This window comes from Mytilus trossulus, chromosome 1 (genome assembly GCF_036588685.1).
Source record: "Mytilus trossulus isolate FHL-02 chromosome 1, PNRI_Mtr1.1.1.hap1, whole genome shotgun sequence".
NCBI lineage: Eukaryota > Metazoa > Mollusca > Bivalvia > Mytilida > Mytilidae > Mytilus > Mytilus trossulus.
Genome location: NC_086373.1, coordinates 105,051,555 through 105,072,994, shown reverse-complemented (window position 1 = coordinate 105,072,994; position 21,440 = coordinate 105,051,555). Strand labels below are relative to the sequence as shown.

At 30.5% G+C, this 21,440-nt stretch overlaps 1 protein-coding gene across 1 annotated transcript in view; it reads left to right on the top strand.

The window, feature by feature from the left end:
* LOC134705579 (uncharacterized) overlaps positions 1-21,440 on the top strand; it is a 96,192-nt gene that overhangs the window by 34,255 nt on the left and 40,497 nt on the right. The window contains exons 17-25 of the mRNA XM_063564305.1: positions 7,758-7,761; positions 8,956-9,072; positions 13,107-13,481; positions 15,061-15,262; positions 16,432-16,576; positions 18,785-18,977; positions 19,384-19,509; positions 20,084-20,321; positions 20,995-21,223. Coding sequence (XP_063420375.1) covers positions 7,758-7,761; positions 8,956-9,072; positions 13,107-13,481; positions 15,061-15,262; positions 16,432-16,576; positions 18,785-18,977; positions 19,384-19,509; positions 20,084-20,321; positions 20,995-21,223 — 1,629 coding nt within the window. The remainder of the gene's footprint in view (positions 1-7,757; positions 7,762-8,955; positions 9,073-13,106; positions 13,482-15,060; positions 15,263-16,431; positions 16,577-18,784; positions 18,978-19,383; positions 19,510-20,083; positions 20,322-20,994; positions 21,224-21,440) is intronic.

The window sequence follows — 21,440 nt, the reverse complement described above, 5'->3', positions numbered from 1 at the left end:
TGTTACGATAATTCCAACACAAGTTTAATATGCGTATCAAACACAATTATAATCTCTTAATTTGTTTTTGAAATTTTTTTCATATTTTGGTTCTCAAAAATAGTACTAGTTAGATCTGAACATTAGTTTTCTCAATTGTCTTAAAAGAAAGAAGATCATTGTTTGAATTTGCAATAAAATTCCCTGTAAGCGAAATATCTTGATTAAAGTAGGTTTTACACAGATTTTTAAGTAAAATATTGTGATGTTATTGTTGACATTTTACCAAACTTGTTTATATAAGCACACTGAATGTTGTATGTATTCTTCACAGCTTTATTTATAGATATTTAGATATATATATATATATATATCATTATGTGCAATTTTTTGTTAAGATTTTCTATATTAACAGAATCCAATATCTAATTGTAATGGCAACATGTTTATTTTCTTTTCTGAATAACCCAGGTCTAATATAGAGAGTGAAATGTAATTTAATGCTCACTTCTCAAATTTGACCTTGAAGAATTCTTAAAAACGTCACAATTCAAGGTAAATTTATTGTCAGGCAGACAAATTCTAAGAGTAGTCACTTATGACACTATTCCGACATTTGCACCTTATTGGTTAATATAATTCTCAGTTTTACTTATAATTTATTTTCTTGTCATAGTATTTACAGCAGTACTATCATACAAATTAGGTGTTTAACATGTTTCACTAAAGTAAACATTGAACTAGTATGAAGAATTTGTGACAATTACACAGTACAGTAAATAACTTTTAAAAAACATATGATTACCTGCTTAATTCAAACAGATAAGGATTGTGTTAATATACATGTGTGAAAGTGTGTACAATTGTGTAGATGTTGTGTAATGTTGTATGACAATGTATGGACTGAATTGTTTTGACCACTCCCTGTAATTGGGAAGACTTAGTTATCAAAATTAAAGTAAACTGAAACAGGCTGAATATAGCCAAACATTTATTTGACATCTTTGTTATACTATAACAACAGCTGCTACTTTATGATACATATTTTTAATTTAAGTATGCAAATATTTTAAAGTGTTATAGTATTAGTTATAATAAACTGTTTTGAATCTTTATATGTTTAAGAGTTCCCCTGTTTTTAAGCTCGGTTAATGGGTCACAGATGTATATTTTGTGTAGAAAAGTATAAATGTATTCTATGTTTACAATTGCATCGGTGATGAAAATGGAATAAAAAGGGTGTCTTATTTAGATTTTACATATATGTTTTTCTATGTTATGACATTATTTTTTGTGTTTAAATTTTTATATTGATTGGAAGCATGGTCTTAAAAATCCTAAAATTTCATAGTTATCGAATTTCATAAATTTGTTTTAAAAGCATTTGCAATTAGATTCTGCCTGAGACTTGTTTGAAATTCCCCATTGAAATTTTGAAAAGTTGGCAGGTGTAAATCATCTTTATGCATGTTATGTTATAATAAATATTTTCAATGATTACTCAAAACAGGGGTATAATATTAAAAGTCTACTATGTTTTACAACATTTACTTATATAACTTATGTATGTTGTGAGGTGTAAGTTTCATTGTCATTTTGATGTAGGAATACTTGTGCTTTGGAAGGTTTAATATTGTATATAGCATGCCACAGGAATGTGATATTTGAGTTAGCTTCATTTTTATACTTAATATTTATCTTTATTGAGAGGTTGTTGTATTGTTAAACATTAAGCATAAGGGATTTTAAAGCTGATTTCAAGTTGGATAAAAGAATTTTAAATATTTTTTTTAATTATTTCAATTTAAAAATTTGTAAAATCATGCAGCTTTAGAGAGTTTTTTAGTAGCCAGTGTAATAATTGTTCTAGTCATGCTTCAGCAGAATCTCATAATACGTATGTCCAACTTGCCTTTTAGCAAAGTTACATTTTATATTAACTTTCATTTAATCCTCTCATCATAGTAATATGTATTTCACATTTCAAAATGAAAATCACAGTTTTACTAAATTTTAATGAAACACAAAATTTGACACTAGAACCTTATATGAAATATTAAAATAGAACTGATACTATTTTTGTAAAATGTTGAAGATCTGATACTTTTTGTAATATTTAAAGAGATCTAAGAAAGTATTTTACTCCGGATTTTTTTTTCTTTTAAAGAATTTTATAGCTCTCCATTTCATAGAAAATTTACATATTTTGATAATTTGATCTTCCTAAAAAAACCACTGCTTCCATTTTATGAGTTATCTGCCCTTTATTTACGGTTGTATTGATCATTTTCATATGCTTTATATTTGTAATAAATAAATATGTTTTATCAACATTGCATTGTGTTTTTATTAAAATAACTCTTAACAGCAGTTAATGAGACAACTATGTTTATTTAAAGGTATACAATAGAATGTAGAATTTCTTCTTATCAAAAGAAGATATGAACAATCCATGAAAAGTAAAAAAACTACACTTTTATATGCTGTCAGCATTTTTGAAACACTCATTATATATGTATTGTCATGTACAGTTGTAAGAAAAGTGATATCAAATAAGAAAGGACAACTCAGATATAGATGACCTTTGAAATCATGCACTTTCCTGGAAATTTCATTTGTCACAATGCTTTATATGTTATTACGTCAAAGTTAGAACTAATTGTTTATTGACATCAGTTATGCCAATTGGTCTCCTGTTTACATATTTTTTAGCTCACCTGGCCCAAAGGGCCAAGTGAGCTTTTCTCATCACTTGGCGTCCGGCGTCCGTCGTCGTCGTCCGTCGTCGTCGTCCTGCGTTAACTTTTACAAAAATCTTCTCCTCTGAAACTACTAGGCTAAATTTAACCAAGTTTGGCCACAATCATCATTGGGGTATCTAGTTCAAAAATTGTGTCCGGTGACCCCGCCAACTAACCAAGATGGCTGCCATGGCTATAAATAGAACATAGGGGTAAAATGCAGTTTTTGGCTTATAACTCAAAAACCAAAGCATTTAGGGCAAATCTGACATGGGGTAACATTGTTAATCAAGTTAAGATCTATCTGCCCTGAAATTTTCAGATGAATCTGACATTCCGTTGTTAGGTTGCTGCCCCTGAATTGGTAATTTTAAGCAAATTTTGTTGTTTTTGGTTATTATCTTGAATATTATTTCAGATAGAGATAAACAGTAAAAAGCAATAATGTTCAGCAAAGTAAGATCTACAAATAAGTCAACATGACCAAACTGATCAGTTGACCACTTTAGGAGTTATTGCCCTTTATAGTCAATTTTTAACCATTTTTCGTAAACCTTAGTAATCTTTTAGAAAAATCTTCTCCTCTGAAACTGCTGGGCCAAATTATTTGAAACTTGGCCACAATCATCATTGGGGTATCTAGTTAAAGAATTGTGTCCGGTGACCCCGCCAACTAACCAAAATGACCGCCATGGCTATAAATAGAACATAGGGGTAAAATGCAGTTTTTGGCTTATAACTCAAAAACCAAAGCATTTAGAGCAAATCTGACATGGTTAAAATTGTTAATCAGGTGAAGATCTATCTGCCCTGAAATTTTCAGATGAATTGGACAACCTGTTTTTGGGTTGCGGCCCCTGAATTGGTAATTTTAAGGAAATTTTGCTGTTCTTGGTTATTATATTGAATATTATTATAGATATAGGTAAACTGTAAACAGCAATAATGTTCAGCAAGGTCAGATTTACAAATAAGTCAACATGACCAAAATGGTCAGTTGACCTCTTTAGGAGTTATTGCCCTTTAAAGTCAATTTTTAACCATTTTTCGTAAATTTTATATATCTTTTACTAAAATCTTCTCTGAAACTGCTGTGCCAAATTGATCCAAACTTGGCCACAATCATCTTTGGGGTTTCTTGTTTAAAAAATGTGTCCGGTGACCTGGCCATCAAACCAAGATGGTCGCCACGTCTAAAAATAGAACATAGGGGAAAAATGCGGTTTTTGGCTTATAACTCAAAAACCAAATAATTTAGAGAAAATCTGACATGAAGTAAAATTGTTAATCAGGTCAAGATCTATCTGCCCTGAAATTTTCAGATGAATTGGACAACCTGTTTTTGGGTTGCGGCCCCTGAATTGGTAATTTTCAGGAAATTTTGCAGTTTTTGGTTATTATCTTCAATATTATTATAGATATAGGTAAACTGTAAACAGCAATAATGTTCAGCAAAGTAAGATCTAAAAATAAGTCAACATGAACGAAATGGTCAATTGACCCCTGTAGGAGTTATTGACCTTTGTAGTCAATTTTCAATCTGCTTCCTTTGTTTAATATTCACATAGACCAAGGTGAGCGACACAGGCTCTTTAGAGCCTCTAGTTTTAAAACATGAAACTATTTCTGATGACACGATATCAAAGGTGAATGATAATTAGTACAAAAATGCCAATATGACTGAAACTACCAGAAAACTTTATAGAGGAGCATTAGCTGCCAAATTCATGTCCATCAAATTGACTCAAACTTTCAGATTTAATTTACAGCATAGGAAACGTAAATGGTATATTTGAATTACAAAAGGACACTTTAAACAAAGCATGAAATCATAAAACTTTATTATCATTTTTGGACTGGTTACCATCTCATAAACCATCAACAGGACCTTCAAAAATTACTGTTTGGCATTTGACCAATGTCAATTATAAATAGTTAAATAAAAATATAATTATAAGGACAGGGTGGGCTTAGCTTGCCTCACTTCATTCATCAGTGATATTAAATGTTCATGCTTAGATCCTATTAAACTACATTTGATGTACTGAATGATTGTTTTTTAGGCATGAATAACTTTGTAAAACGTCCAAGGAATTTACAAACTTTGTAACAGAACTTTTATTATTTACAATTTATGTGGATTTCCAGCTAAAAGAAGAATAATTTCAGCAGTGTTTTGATACTCGTTGCCTGTTTTAACCTCATATTTTGGATTATTTTCTTATATAAAAATAAGAAGATGTGATATGACTGGAATAAGGTGTGACTCACCATATTGGTAGTACTTAGCACAAAAACAGTTTACAAAATAAAAAGACTCAGGATCTTGGAGTCCTTGCAGTTACTGAGAGATAATTCAAAGCCCAAAGAAATAGAAATGTTTTAAATCTATTAGACCTAACTTTGAAAGGGTTGGAAATCAATCAGAGAAAGTATCAGAAAGAAACCAGATATAATATTTTGAATAAATACACTATAATTGTAAACATGTTTACAATAATGCAAAAGGAAAAATGAAGTTATCTATTTATACTTTTGTTATTTTCTATATCAATATATGTTTAAGTTATTTTCTTACTTTCAATTTTTAGAGAGATGATAATCTGATAATCCATTGGCTAATATCAGACTAAGTCCCAATGAATGTAGTGTACATCCAAGTACTCATTTATTTAAAATAAAACAGACTTTCTGTACATATTTTAGTGATATGAGTAGTATCATGATTATTTGGGTTTCTTTTAAAGGCACTATTGTGTTTTGATTTTTTTAGGTTAATTAATAAAGATTTGTTTAGATAATCAGAGTTAAATCGGACTTCCATTACATGGAGCTTCATTTCAATCAGTGAAAACATTATACATGTATAAAGACCTAGCTATAAACCCTTACCTTTTATACAAAAACTTACAAGAAATAAAATAGATTAAAACTGGGTACATATTTGTTGTTTAAAAAAAGTATGATTGCCAATGAGACAACTCTCCACAAGAGACCGAATGACACAAAAAATAACAATTTTAGGTCACTGTACAGCCTCAACAATGGGCCCATATTGCATAGTCAGCTATAAAAATGATAATGTAAAATAATTTAAACAAGCAAACTAATGGTCTAATTTATGCAAAAAAAATGATTGAAAAACAAATATATGTAACACAGGCTCCTGACTTGGGACAGGCACTTACATACCAAATGTGGCATGGTTAAACATGTTAGCGGGATCCCAACCCTCGCCTAACCTGGGAGAGTGGTGTTACAGTTAACAAAAGAAGGGACAATAGAAATCAGTTGAAAAAGGATTTAAAACTCATCAGATGGGTACACATACAAACACTATACACAAGAGTGGACATGGCAGGGTACTTGTATATCCGAACAACTAAAAGACTCTAAGTACAAATCTGTGAGTACTTCCAGTTACAAAGCCACTTACAACTTATAAATAAATCATGCATGTTAGACTAGATTATTTGGAATTTGATGCGACTGTCATATAACTATGAGGTTTAGCGCAGTAAAACCAGATTGAAGCCACCATTTTCTACATTTAAAAATGCCTGTACCAAGTCAGGAATATGGCAGTGTTGTCCATTCATTTGGTGTGTTTTATTATAATTTTGCCATTTGATTAGAAGACCTGTTGGGTAATATTTTTGGGGTTTATTTCATTTTATAATTGGTATTTATTTTGGTTTTCATTGCTCTTATCTTTTTATTTTGTTTCTTGTTTATTTTTTATTTTTTTAATACTTATGAATTTAATTTTGGAGGGAAAAGTTATTTCCCTTGTTCTATGGGTTATTCTATTCAGAGGGATTTAGATGATGAAATCAATACATTATTAACTTTGCTCTATAAAAACTTCAAATTGCACAGCTACAAATTTGATTATAAAAATATTTTGTAAACCATATTTTTTTTATTAAAAGATTGAAAGAGATTACTTTCCCATTTTCAACGTTCTGAACAGTAAACCCCTATTGTAATAATGGACTGAGCTAACAATAACAATTTCCGGCTAAAGCACAAGTTGACAAGAATGTTGTGATGTCTCATACTGTCAGAATGTCCGACTTAACTGTATTTTGATGGTTAAATGAAATTCAAGTCATGATGATACAGTAGAGAAATTATTTAGGGAAAAATTATGGCTAAAATTGTCGAAGGAACATTGATATGTGTGTGTTTTATTACCTTGTTTACATTTCTTGAGTGTGAAATTCACGAAGCTTTTTTCTCAGGTAAGAGCTTAAATTGATTTTACTTATTACATTGGTTATGTACATACAAAAACAAGTTAGTTCGTCATATCTTAAAATGAATGTACATTATATACTCAACATAATACACAATTCCTCTGCTTTACCACAGTTGCTGAATCATTTCAATGTTCAGTGGCAAATATTTCAAAATATTCCTGAAATCAGTATGGTCTATTTCATTATTTCAAGAGAATATTTTTAATTTCTGATTTTGAGTGTTTCCGTATTATTATGATGCATATGTCTCAAAAGGTTTTATTTTTTAGCATTGATGCCTTCATGGCCTTGCTGCTCAATAAAGTAAAATAAAGTAGCTTTCACATGTTCAAGACATTATAATTATTAGGATTAAGTTGTCCCTAAAATGTTGACAGTATTATTGAACTTTTAAAATGTTCCAATCAAAGAATTTCAGGATTAAGATAATTTTATTAATTTTTAGATACATTGTATATTAGTGTGTATATACATTTATTATTGTATAAACGGAATCCGGTTCCGTTCGCGCCTATCCATGTTCGCACCCACTCATGTTCGCCCCCTTTCACTTTCGCACCCAATTTTAATCGGTTTTGTATTTCAGGGCATACGATACAGTTACAGGGAAGGTAATGACGTTGCTAACGTAATTTGTTATTTTCGCGACGTCAAACTGTGACATATCGGGAAAAGATGCATTTTTCGACTGATTTTTATCATTCAAACTGATTTAATTTGAAAACGAGTTCATGGACCCCTATTTTTCAAAATGGCATTTTGTTTCATTTTTCAGGGAGGTTATGTGACCCAAATTTTATAAAACTGTAAATAGAGGATTTTTTTTAATTTTGATAAACATGCAGTAAAAAATTATGTTTTTTCCTCTATTTATGAACATTTGACATATATGAGTTATTTCTGACTAAAAAATTGCATATTTTTTTAGAATATTTTTAAAATGAATAAATTGCCGATTATTTAACAAAAAACAATTTGTGTTTATCTTTTATAACAAAAAAGTTATGTCTTTCTTTCGAAAAAGAAATTACGGCCACAAATCTGAATTTTGAGCAAATATACAAAATTTCGACCTCATTTTACTCAAAAAGTAGCACATGAAGGTATATTTTTTATTACATATTTGTAATCAGGTAAAAAATAGCCTATATGCAAATTTTCATGAACTTGTAAATACAGAATCAAAACTGTATCGTATGCCCTTAATAACTTTGTAATCAAGGTTTGGCAAGTGTATTCTTATAACTATATTTGTTGTCGTTGCCTCAAAATAAAGTTAGACAGCATTTTTTTGTGTTGAATAAATCTTTATCATGTTTTGAATAGTGTATTGTTAAAAAAAATAATCCTTTAAAAATAAAGTGAGATTCTGTCAACATGTTAATTTGTGTTGGATAACTCTTTATCATGTTTTGGTAAGCGTATTGCTATAAATTTTTTTCTTTGACTTGTTTCAAAATAAAGTGAATTTCTGAATACATTTTTTTTTTCTGTGTTGAATTTTTTTTAATCATGTTTTGATTATAATAGTGTATTGCTATATTTTATTGTTTCATTGTTTCAGATCAAAGGGACCAAGCTGTTAAAACAATTATCTTTTGTGTTTTTCATTTAAAATCTTCAATGTTTTACTCATACCAAGCCAAATACATTCAGTTAAAGCAATTTAAAACAACAGTCATGATTTTCCAATTATTCTACTGGAATTTGAATTAAAATTGGACGCGAACGTGTATAGTGCAAACAGACCTTGGGTGCGAACATGCGAGGTGCGAACGTGTAGGGTGCGAAAGTGTATTGGGCGCGAACAGACCTGATACCGTATAAACCATACCAGAAAGAACTGATTGAAGCAATCAATATGCCTCTGAAAAAACCTGTCACTTAAAATCTAGATATTGATAAGTTTATACATCCGAAAATAAACCTTTAATTTAATGTTAAAAGTTGATCTTTAAATTTTATATTAACAGGAGATTGTAAAAAAGCAACAACATTCTGCAAACATGAGTGTATTGACATAGACAAAGGATTCATCTGTAAATGTCGTTCAGGTTATCAACTGCAAAAGGATGGCCAGTCTTGTCAAAGTAAGTTTTCAGTATGGTATTTTGTAATGGAAGCAAGACAACTCACCCCTCTGGCAAAACACCCAATACCAATGCAAACTGCCCACTATTTCACCAAGTCACCTACATTGTAGTCTTGTTTTCTAACTCAGCCCACTAATGACAAAGGTAAAATCCCATTGAATATAGGTCTCAAACCTTTCCTCACTTATAAAAAGGGTTAAAATCCTGCAGAAAATAGGTTTGTTAACTCCCAACCTATATTCAACAGGATTTTACCTTTTTTCATAAGTTGGGAAACAAGAGTAGGGTGAGTTGGTGAAAAAAAAGAACCATTTTGATGTGGGGCTAAATTTAGAAATTTGTGGTAATGAAATCCCTGACTTTATAATTTACCAGTTTCATTTATACAATGATCACATTCATTAAAATCCAAAACTTATGAATAGACACATAGTGAATGTGTTGTGATACATAAATACTGTTAGATGGTGCCAAAGGAACATCACAACCTGAAAAAGAAAAATTAACCATGAGGAATGAAAAATTATTCCTTTTGTCACAAATTTTAGTGTAGCGTTTCCAGAGTTAAACTGAAATATTTAAATCTAGGAAAGGACATTTATAACTGTTTTTATTTATTTGTTTTTCAATAAAATATTGATTACAGTAAATTAGACCATCACCAATATTTCTTATACACGTTATATAATCTCAGTGTTTAGGCAACTGTTGGTTTTTTTTATACAGAAAAGTTGATTGTTGTTCTGCCAGAAACAATTTTTTGAAGAATTCAGATTTGTAGTGTTCAACAGTGAATTATATGTAACTCACATTTGTTGGATTTGTACAGATTTCATTTTTCACTTACAAAATCGACATATTTTCTAATACTATTACCTGCTCTTTTTTTATACAGTTCTGTTAAAATCAGAAACCAATGAATTAATGATGAGCTTTTGAGAAGCAGCAAATTAAATTGTCGTGGCCTTATACTTGTAAATTAGATTATTGCCCAGCATTCAGTAGAAACTCTGTTTGGAAATTATGACCTTTCAGACTCATTATTTAATTACTCCAGACATATTGGGGTAAATAATTAATGAAGTTTGAGTTATCTCACCAATAAATTCTTGATTATTGGAAATGTATTTTTCTTAGATTGAAATATGACCAAGTCAGCCATACATTTGGAATGGAATGATGTATTCTTTTTGCAAGCATTGTTTAATGGCAAAATTGGTAGCAAATAATTGGCTGATTTAGATATAAACATCTTTCAAGAAATTCTACAAACGCTATATAAAAGTTTAAAATTTTGAACTGATGACTTTTAGATAAAGAAAGAAACATGTGTTCACCAAATTCAGAAGTAATCACTTCAATATTGCATTTGCAGTAAATAGTCTGATTAATTGATATGTTGAGCTCTAATCGTTCTGAACATGTACATGTTTGAAATATTTGCCACTGGACATTAAGCATCTAACAATCTATAGTGTAGAACTCTTGGCTAACCTCATTTCTCCGGAAGAACACTTTCTACGTATCAAAGTCATCACTTACTTAAACCTTGAAACATATTTAAGAGGGAAATTTCTTTTTTAATACAAAGCCTAAGTTAGTATTTCTTGCTTCATTAACTGAGAATAAGTATAAACTCAAGAATTTGAAAATTGATTACTATAAAGATAATTTCTTACATTTCATTAACTTTTTTTTTACGACCGCAAAACACCTTTCTAATTAAAACTATAATTTATATACAATGGCACTATGTAGTGCATGCTTTATGACTGTCCCTTTGGTATCTTTTGTCCCTCTTTTATGAATGTTTTATTGATATCTATCCACAGATTAGGCAAGAAAACATTAGTCATAAGATGGCTTACTAATATGTGCAAAGATATCACATAGTCCATGTTATTTGAACTGATATGATAAAGAAAAGAGATGCAAATTGTCATTACATGTAGTTACTTTATATTCTTAAGAACTGTTATGTAACGTAAAATTACTGACTGGATGAATGGAAGAATACCTGAAGAAATCAGCCAATCTTGCAGATTCTTACGAATACATCATCACCGCTTTCTGATTAAAGAAGCATCTATAATGATAGATACAAATTAACAAATTGTCTATGAAGTATGTAAATGAAGGAATGATTTCTGAGGGTAAATATACATTTGCTCTCATACTAGAGAAATTAAAGGATTTTCTCTGTGACTGAAACTTCCATTAGCTTTACTTTTACAGGAAAGGAAACTAAATTGGCAATTAAATGAGGCTATCATTGTAAGGATCATCCATGTATACATTCCTACCCTTTAACATATAAAATTATGCATAGCATTTCTCGACTCTTCTAAAATTTAGATAAAAGGTAAAATTTGTATGAAACAGTGGCTTGACATTTACAGAATCATGGGTAATCTGTGATGTTTATGATAATACAATAATTGCATGATGAACCTCGTGTTTTAATCAATTGCATACCAAGATATGATGTATTGTAAGAAACCAAACATGCTCGTTTGAAACGAACACTAACCAAGAAATCAATACCATCTTAAGAATCAGTAGAAAAAGATTTTTCTATTAATTTTAGACAAATAGTTGGTAATTCCATGACAGATGGTCAGAGTAATAGTTTTTATAGCCTAGGGATTCCTTGGCTGGTGTAATGATAAAAAAGTCAACAGGCAATTATTTTATCAATATTTATTTTATAATTGTAGAAGGACATTTTTATCAATTTTCTACCTTTAGTGAATAAATACGTAAATTGGGCTTAATTGGAAGTCTTTAGAGGTTGAATAATTATATCAATTAAAACAGAATATTTATTTTTTTGGCGTGAGGAGGGGGGAGTTATTGTCTTGATTATTAGTTCTATGGTATCAATTAAACTATTCTGTATATTTTTGGGTTCTGAGACATGGCATTGTTTATGAAAGGGATGAGTTGATACAAATATCAAAATTTTTGTTCCTAGTTATTTACAGAAAAATCAGTGTATCACCAACAAGTTATCACCTGTAGATTGATTTTAATGCTGGTTAAGATATATATGCTAATGAAATTTATTCCAAATTTTTTTATGTTAGAAAAAAGGGAACACATTTTACATTCTAAAGAATACTGTTTACCTAAAGAAGTTTGTTACTATGAAAATAACTGAATGAAAAACTTCACAATTTGAAAATGTCAAAGTATTGATTTTCATTATGTTATTAATTGAATTTAAGAAGGCCTAGACTGTTTGAAGAAGAAGAGAAAATAAAATCATATACCATGTTGGGTTTGAAAATTAAAACCAAATTTGATTACTAGATCTCTCAATATGATACAAAAATTAGAAATATACCAGAAGTAAAAATCTATATGTTGTCAAATATCAAACAGAAAAATGCATTGCTCTTCTGATAAATATTTTTCGTCTTTGAATATTTATGTATTGATTTTGTGTATTGATCTCTTGAAAAAAAAAACCCTGATACCAAAATGATTGGATCAGATTAAAAACATGATAACAAAATGCATTTACTGCAGCACATCTTTAAAGACCCCAATAAAAGACATTGTAATGTCCAGACAATAATCATTTACTTTTGCTGTTTTGGCAATGTCTTTTATTTATCAACTCATGACTTTGCTTATTTCTTTGTAAGAAATTATTTGAGCCCAAATTAGGCCAATGAGATCAATGCGCATGTTATATTTACATTAGTAGCACTACAATGTATTGGTCTCAGTGACATTGTAACTCATTACTGTAAATTCAGAAATTATTGCGTACATTTTTTGAAGACTAAAATGCAATTTAATAATTTTTGCGATACTCAGAAAAACCCTTTTTTTTTATTTTAAAAAATCCAAAATGTGAAAATTAATTATTGCTATTATAATCCTGTCCCATTTTTTCGCAATAATGAAAACTATTTACTCTGTTAATGTCTTTACATGAATTTCTGATTACAAATACATTTGAAAGTACAATGAAATGGTGTCAATGGATGTTCTAACACATGTTTTTTTTTATCTGTTTTCAGGAATTGCTGGTCACGAGTTCATTGGCTCTAATGGTATCAGAGTAGATACCCATCATCTGTCATCTGTACAAAGCATTCCATCATCTCAACAACATAACTTGGTACATTCAGAAGCAAATAATCAAATTAGTTATAACAAATTAACGTTAAAAAATGAAAAACATAATGTGATATTAGGCAATAAAGTTGATACATTTTCTCCTGTAAAAGACAATGTTGTGTTAGGGGCGCATAGTCATCTGGCTCCTTTGGCCATAATGCGACCTCCAACCTGTGATCAGATAACATGTCAGAATGGTGGCCATTGTGTGGTCCGAGGTCCAGCAGCTAAATGTGATTGTTCACTTGGTTTTGGTGGCAGATATTGTGACAAGAGTAAGTTAACTACATTCCTGGAAGGTTAAAAGATCTGCTTTGTTAAAATTGTCCAATGTTAGCTTTGTTGATTGGTGATTGTTGGTTGCTTAACATTCTGTGGCCTCTTTAAACCCTCTTTGAATAAAGAATTTGTTATTATTATTATTATTATAATATTATTATTTAAGAATTGAATGCTTCTTTTTGTAAATTCATTGTGGTGTAAAAGCGTTGACACAAGTACATTTTGTATGAAGCGCGGAATCGCTTCATTCTGAAAATGCGTGCACGATCAATGTATTTACAACCCTATGAAGTTACAAAAAGAAGCATTCAATACTTATAATTACATTTTGAAGCTATGATCATGAAAACACAATTTTTTATTTGTTTTTTTATTTAATTCACCTGTGTACTTTATTGTTGGGCCACGTGTTATCATGGATGATAAGTTTTATTGAGTGATGCAATTGCTGAAGGAATAACACGTGATGCGCAATAAGTCAATGAGAATAAAGTATTATAATGAAACATACATCTAATGTAATTATTATATAGTGGCAAAATATTCATGCATGTTCAAGATGAGAACAAAATAACCAATAAGTACAAAAGAACCACCATAAGCAAGGAGTTATACCAAGAATTGACATTTCATTTGTAATAATACCATTGATTTCAAGAGATCTTATTTTACAATAAAAACTTATAGTTTATAGTTGAGTAATGAACAAACTTATGTAAAAAAAAAATTTTTTATATATATTGACATTAAAATTAATAACTGTTTTTTACGAAGATGGTTTTGAAATTGGCAGACTTCCTCAATTTGTGACTCATTTGTAATATAGATTAACAAAATTCTTTGTACCTAGAACAGATGAAATAAATCCAGAGAGAATTGCAAATGTCATGTTAGTAATTATCTTGTTTTTTAGTCGTGTGACATAAATTAGGAGAAAAGTATAAAGTATTTTCTCCATAATTGTCACTAAATTAAACTTATTTAACATTATAATACAATATTATATTGTTAAATAAGTTTAATTTAGTGACAATATATACCATCCTTGTTTTTATATATTCAGTCACCGCATTACATACCAGATTGAGTTCACATCTTTTAAATATTCTGTTCAAGCACAAGAATCAGATTTAAAGTCGTGTAAAAATGTGATAAACTTGCATAATATTATGTTAAGTGAATTTTTAAAAAGAACAGATAACCAAAAGCTCAAGTACATGTACTTGAGCAAGAACCATATTCCTATTCTCAAACAAATTTTCTAAGAAATAGACATCTAATACTGTCTTTATCATGTCACCTAAATAAGTTCATAATGTCAGATGCAAGCTCCAAAATCATATACCGTTGACATGCTAGACAATTTTTGAAAGAATTGATCTGTGATCATACCTGATATTTAATGTAACTAGATTCCCTAACCATACCATTTGTGATCATACAAGAATATCAACATCACCAAATTCTGTACTAGGGTCATTGCAGTTTGAAACATTATATTCTATTATTTCAGCAGTGGTCTTTATGAATATATGGATAATATACATGATGTGATAACTTCATTTATTACAGATGTTCCTGTAAAATATCCCAAGTTTTCTGGAGATGGTTACATGGCATTCCCTGTTTTAACAGACAGTTACAAACAGTTTGAAGTTCAGTTAAATATTAGGCCTGACAGATCAACTGGTCTGATTTTGTTTAGTGGAGAAAAGAAAAATGCAGAATCAGACTTCTTTTCCATAGCCCTGGTGGATGGTTTTGTAGAATTCAGGTAGTTATTGTCAATCCTAACATGACGTTCTTCAAACGCTTTGAGTACACACCCGTGGTAAAATATGAATATATTGTTAGAGCTGTTCCTATTGTACTCCCACGTCATATGTATTTTAATGAATGAGCTACCCCACGTCATAGAACAACTACCTCAGAATATAAGCACTTTCCGGGAAAATACACCTTGTGAAACCGAAAATCATCACAACAAGAAAATGTAAACAAATGATGCTAAAATGTGTTATGATAGCCATTTTTGTATACATATGAGACACTAATCATTTAGATTAATCCAAATTCATCTAAATATGTTATTGTAAATAGTTTAAGCATCATCAATTTATTTAGTTTGCTCCGTTATTTAACGTAAATTTAATAGTGCGTTTATTAACGGGAACGGCAAAAAAATGCCATCACCTAGAGTGCTTCGATCTAAAACAACTGTTTTGTCCTATTAGAATCGAAATAACTCATGAGGGCTTGAATATATCTAGATTTTACCACGGTTGTCCCTTTATGCCGATATTTTACCCCTTGCTATCGCTCAGGGTAAAATATTTGTCATAAAGGGCCAACCCGTGGTAAAATCACGATATATTCAAGCCCCTATAAATTATTTCTCAATTAATATAGGGTATATAAATGATTATATATTACAGATATCGAGATGACAAGATATGGTCTTTTATTACAGACAAGTTCTGCTAATACTGACATACATAAATATATTGTTTTGTACTAACTTGTGATCTCAATTAATATTCTACCTGGAATAATATGAACATGTATAAGTGTGTATTGTATTAACTGACAATAACAAAAGTGTTTTTTTAGGGTACAGAACTTTTATCATTTTTCTTCACATGTTCAATTACCAACAATAGAAAATAGAATCTATCTACTAAAACATGAAACTTGTGTTTCTTCACCATTGTATACTCTCTGCATAATGTTAGATATATACTTATTCTTTAAAAATAAGAGGATAGGGGTGAGATGTGGAAAAATTTTCCTAAGCTTTGTAGATTAGAGGTTTGATAACCTCACCATAGCACTGTACAATCTGAAACTCAGACTACTTATGTGAATATTGAAGGGTAAATATAACCAAAAATCAGACAATTAATGTCTATAGTTATCTTTATCACATAATACTTTATTTTTCAGGTATGATTGTGGTACAGGTATGGCTGTTATAAAAAGTAAAGACCGAGTACACATAGGAGATTGGAATATGGTCACAGTAAAAAGGGTTGGCAATGAAGGCTCCCTGAAGCTGAATGATCATGATATGATACAAGGTTTGTCACAGGTATGATTATTTTGAATGTTATAGAGACAAACTTGAGAATGGTAAAAAACAAGGAAGGACAACAATGGCACACAACAATCAAGGAACCACATTCTGCACTTCAATCATTATAGGATTAAACACATTTTTCTAGAGGTTATTGATGTGTAAACAAGGGCCATTAACTCACAAACTGAATAAAAGTCCTTCATGTTAAGTTTGTGAGTAAGAGACCCGGTTTACACATCAATAACCTCTAGAAAAAATGTGTTGAATCCTTATAATTCTTCAGCCAAACATACACCATTATTAATTTACATTATTTGTGTGACGGCTTCTATATTTACCATCGAAAGCACAATGACATGTCGTAACTAAGGAGAACGCGCCATCTTGACTTTCTAAAAACCATAAACTTTCGATAAATGCAACAGCATCTAAATTATATAGCTCCTAACTCAAAAACTTCATTGTTAATTGATATTATCAGAATTTGAAGCGTACAGGTAATGAAATAATCTTTCTCTTGACATTTTTTATTTGTGTGACGTCGTGTTTTGCCATGATGTAAATTCGCCAAATCCTTCATGAAATTCCACAGAATTTTATTTTATTTTTATACATTTTCGAAGCTTTAGGACATTTATTTATCTTATTTCTTTCTTTTTTTGGGTAATATATCCATTAGAATAGAAACAACTGTTATGCAATTGCTTTATAATCTCAATTTGCTGACAATTCTAGTATCCTTGCAAGAATGTGTACCGCGCAACAATAGATTGCGAAAGTAGTTTGGGAAACATGGTTTATCGAGGTGTAAACCAAGAGATAAAATCTAATTGACCAATCCAATTCAAGTATTTATATATATGCAAATGATATAAGAATTATTATAAATTAACAACTTCACCATTGTAGTAATTTTAATTATTTGAACATAGATAACTTTTACTTCGTTATAATAGGTGTCCTGATTGACAAAAAAAAAAAATCTTTTTTCATCCATTGGATTATTTTGCCCCATTTACCATAGTAGGGGGGCATTATGTTTTTTGGTCTGTGTGTTCATTAGTTTGTCCATCTGTCCCGCTTCAGGTTAAAGTTTTTGGTCAAGGTGGTATTTGATGAAGTTAAAGTAAAATCAACTTGAATAATAAGGCCGTTAGTTTCTTGTTTGAAATGTTTTACATTGTCTTATCGGGGCCTTTTATAGCTGACTATATGCGGTATGGGCTTTGCTCATTGTTGAAGGCCGTACAGTGACCTATAATTATACCCCTGCTTTAAAAAAGGGGGGTATACTGTTTTACCTCTGTCTGTCCGTCCGTCCGTCAGTCAGTCCGTCCCATGAATATTTTTTGTCGCATTTTTCTCAGGAACTACAATACAAGGATTTCTGAAATTTGGTTTCAAGGTTTATCTAAGTCAGCTATACCGTGTGATGCGTTTTCAGATTGATCACTCGATAACTTCCTGTTTACCGAACACTTGTATGATTTAACACATGATAGCCAAGTTGAAAATTTTCGTCACATTTTTCTCAGGAACTACAATACAAGGATTTCTGAAATTTGGTTTCAGGATTTGTATAAGTCAGCTATACAGTATGATGGGTTTTTAGATTCATCACTGGACAACTTCCTGTTTACCAAACACTTGTATGATTTTACACATGATAGCCAAGTTGAAAATTTTCGTCACATTTTTCTCAGGAACTACAATACAAGGATTTCTGAAATTTGGTTTCAGGATTTATATAAGTCAGCTATACAGTGTGATGGGTTTTCAGATTCATCACTCGACAACTTCCTGTTTACCGAACACTTGCATATTTTTACACTATTAATATTATCCACTTGCGACGGGGGTATCATCAGTGAGCAGTAGCTCGCAGTTTCACTTGTTGTTAATGTTTGTGTCATTTTGGTCTTTTGTGGATAGTTGTCTCATTGGCAATCATACCACATCTTCTTTTTTATATTGAAACTAAGTACACATGTTCCCTTTGATATGATCTTTCTAATTTAAATGCCAAATTAGAGTTTTTACCCCAATTTCACAGTCAACTGAACATAGCAAATGCTAGTGCGAATGGGGCATCTGTTTCCTGGGGACACATTCTTGTTTCTGTTGATATTTTGTCTTTTCTCAGATTCCACAAACAATGAATACTTATACATGTAGTAGCAATTCATATTGAATTGACATTAATAATGATTTTTTTTAAAGGGAGCTTACTCTAGACTGACTCTAAGATTGAAGTTATATCTTGGTGGATATATTGATATACATTCTATTGCTGAGAGAGTTGGTGTAACACAGTCATTTGTTGGTTGTATACAGAGTATGCATATTAACGACGAGCAGTATGACATGAGACAAGTGGACTTCTTTGGTCAAGCAGAACTTGGTCTGAATGTTGGTAAGTGTGAATAACAACTTTTTGTAGATACAACTAAGCTACTTATTGGTAATTAAAGAGGATTTTTGGCGGGCAAAGCTATACCCATTTGTTAATTAAAAAATATGCTTCTAGGTAAGCAGATCTAGGCCAGAAAGTTATATAATACCCCTTCAATTAACACATGTTTGCTTACTTACAATCTGACCACATCAATTTGGACTTATTATGTTTTTTTAATTTTGTATTGCATTTATAATTGCCACTTTGAACATGGGCAATCATAGAATTCAAAGTCTAAAGCACTGCTTTTTGGCATACAGATTTAGAGTTGTCATGTTGAGAAATTTAATGTTAGATACATTTTGGTTCAAAGAATTGACTTTAAGAAATGTTTTTTTTTTTCAAACCAATTTTGTATATCCAGATGAATGCAGTTCTGAGGAATGCTTAGGAGTTACTTGTCAAAATGGAGGTTTATGTACAGCTACCTCAGCAGATCAGCATGTATGTTTATGTCCATTGGGTTGGACAGGAGAGCTCTGTCAACAAAGTGAGTAATTATTTTAGAGAATGCATGCTTAATACATGTATTCCAAAAGCTTGGGTAATGTTACTTTTAAAATAATTATAAAGAATTCTTGCAAAAGTTGTTTCTTAAAGAAAGAATTAGTCTTGAATGCATCATCATATATTTTGAGTCCAACATTATAACTTTGTTTGTCTTCTACTAGGGGTGAAAGGACATTTACATTTCTAGGAAAAAATGTGAATTTGCTCATTCCCATATTTTACCTAAATATAAACAATTTATAAGTGTTTGATGCAATGTTCACTACTAAAAAGAAGTACAGACATTAAATCCAAAATTTGACTGAAAAACATAATGACATGGTTGAAAATCCTACATATCTGGAATTTGATTTAGAAAATATTATACTATAGTCAAAATCCTGCATGTTGTACAATGAATTTATTATATATTGTTGAAATAACCAACAATTCTACTTTTTTGTTGGATTAATAATGCATTTAAATATGTCATCTTAATTGATACAATGGCAAATTGTTTAAAGCTGTAAGAAAAATATGTTCATGTTTTACAGAATTTAATTTTTGTTTTGTAGGAATTGAGATACATGTTCCCTATTTTGATGGTCATTCATTTGTTAGACACCCAGGTCTAGAAAGATCTTCTTTATCTTTTACTGAGATTGAAATGGTGTTCAAACCAACCAGTTGGGAGGGACTGATATTGTATAATGGTTACACTAATGACAGAAAGGGAGACTTTATTTCATTAGCAATGAGGGAAGGACATCTAGAATTCAAATTTGATCTGGGTACTGGACCAGGAGTACTAAGGTAAAACTAAGGGTGTGATCAAAAGTAAAACTACTTGGAATTTGCATTTAAAAATTGAATGCCTTTTTGAAAATAATAATGTTTTAAAGCATTTACAGAAGTGCATTTTGTTTGGATGTGCTTCATATTGAAAATGTCTGCAGGATTAACATTGAGGTTATAGTCATAGATGTTACATGTAATGTGGAAATAAGATACAACTTTTGGAATGTTAAGTCCAATCAAATTATAGAATTGTAAGATATGGATCCAGGATTCTGAAAAGGAGGATAGCTAGGCAACATTTTTAGTGGGACATCTAGTTTGTTTCTTAATGGCTGCGTATGTATTCTTAGATATCCTTTTACAGCTAACATGGTTTTCCTTTTATAAAAATACATGCATACAATAAAACTCTAAAAATAAAACTTTATATTTTATATGGTTTTAAAGTTACTCAAATGTCCTTAAGTTTACAACAACTAATTGTTAACACAAGGGAAGTAAAATTTGATGGCTTTAAAAGTGACATGCGAAGCAAAGCTAAATTTATTCAGGGAATCGAGTTTGTCACATTTTTTGTACGAATATTTTCTCTTTTAAAAAGCCATTTACAAGTGTCTGAAACATAACATAAGATTGCTATCCATTTTATACACAACTTAATTAAAAGTTTTTGTTTATAATTATTCAGGAGTATTCAGCAGGTTACATTAAATGAGTGGCACCATGTAAAAGTTACGAGAACAGGATTACAAGGTATAATGGAGATAGACAACCAACTGAGAGTGGTGGGAAATGCTGAAGGTGGCTTCACACAACTGACATTGTTACAGGATCTTTACATTGGTGGACATGAAAACTTTGATCAGATATCTAAACTTGCTAATCTGACCTCATCATACACTGGCTGTATACAAAAGGTAATATCTAAACTTGCTAATCTGACCTCATCATATACTGGCTGTATACAAAAGGTAATATCTAAACTTGCTAATCTGACCTCATCATATACTGGCTGTATACAAAAGGTAATATCTAAACTAGCCAATCTGACCTCATCATACACTGGCTGTATACAAAAGGTAATATCTAAACTAGCCAATCTGACCTCATCATATACTGGCTGTATACAAAAGG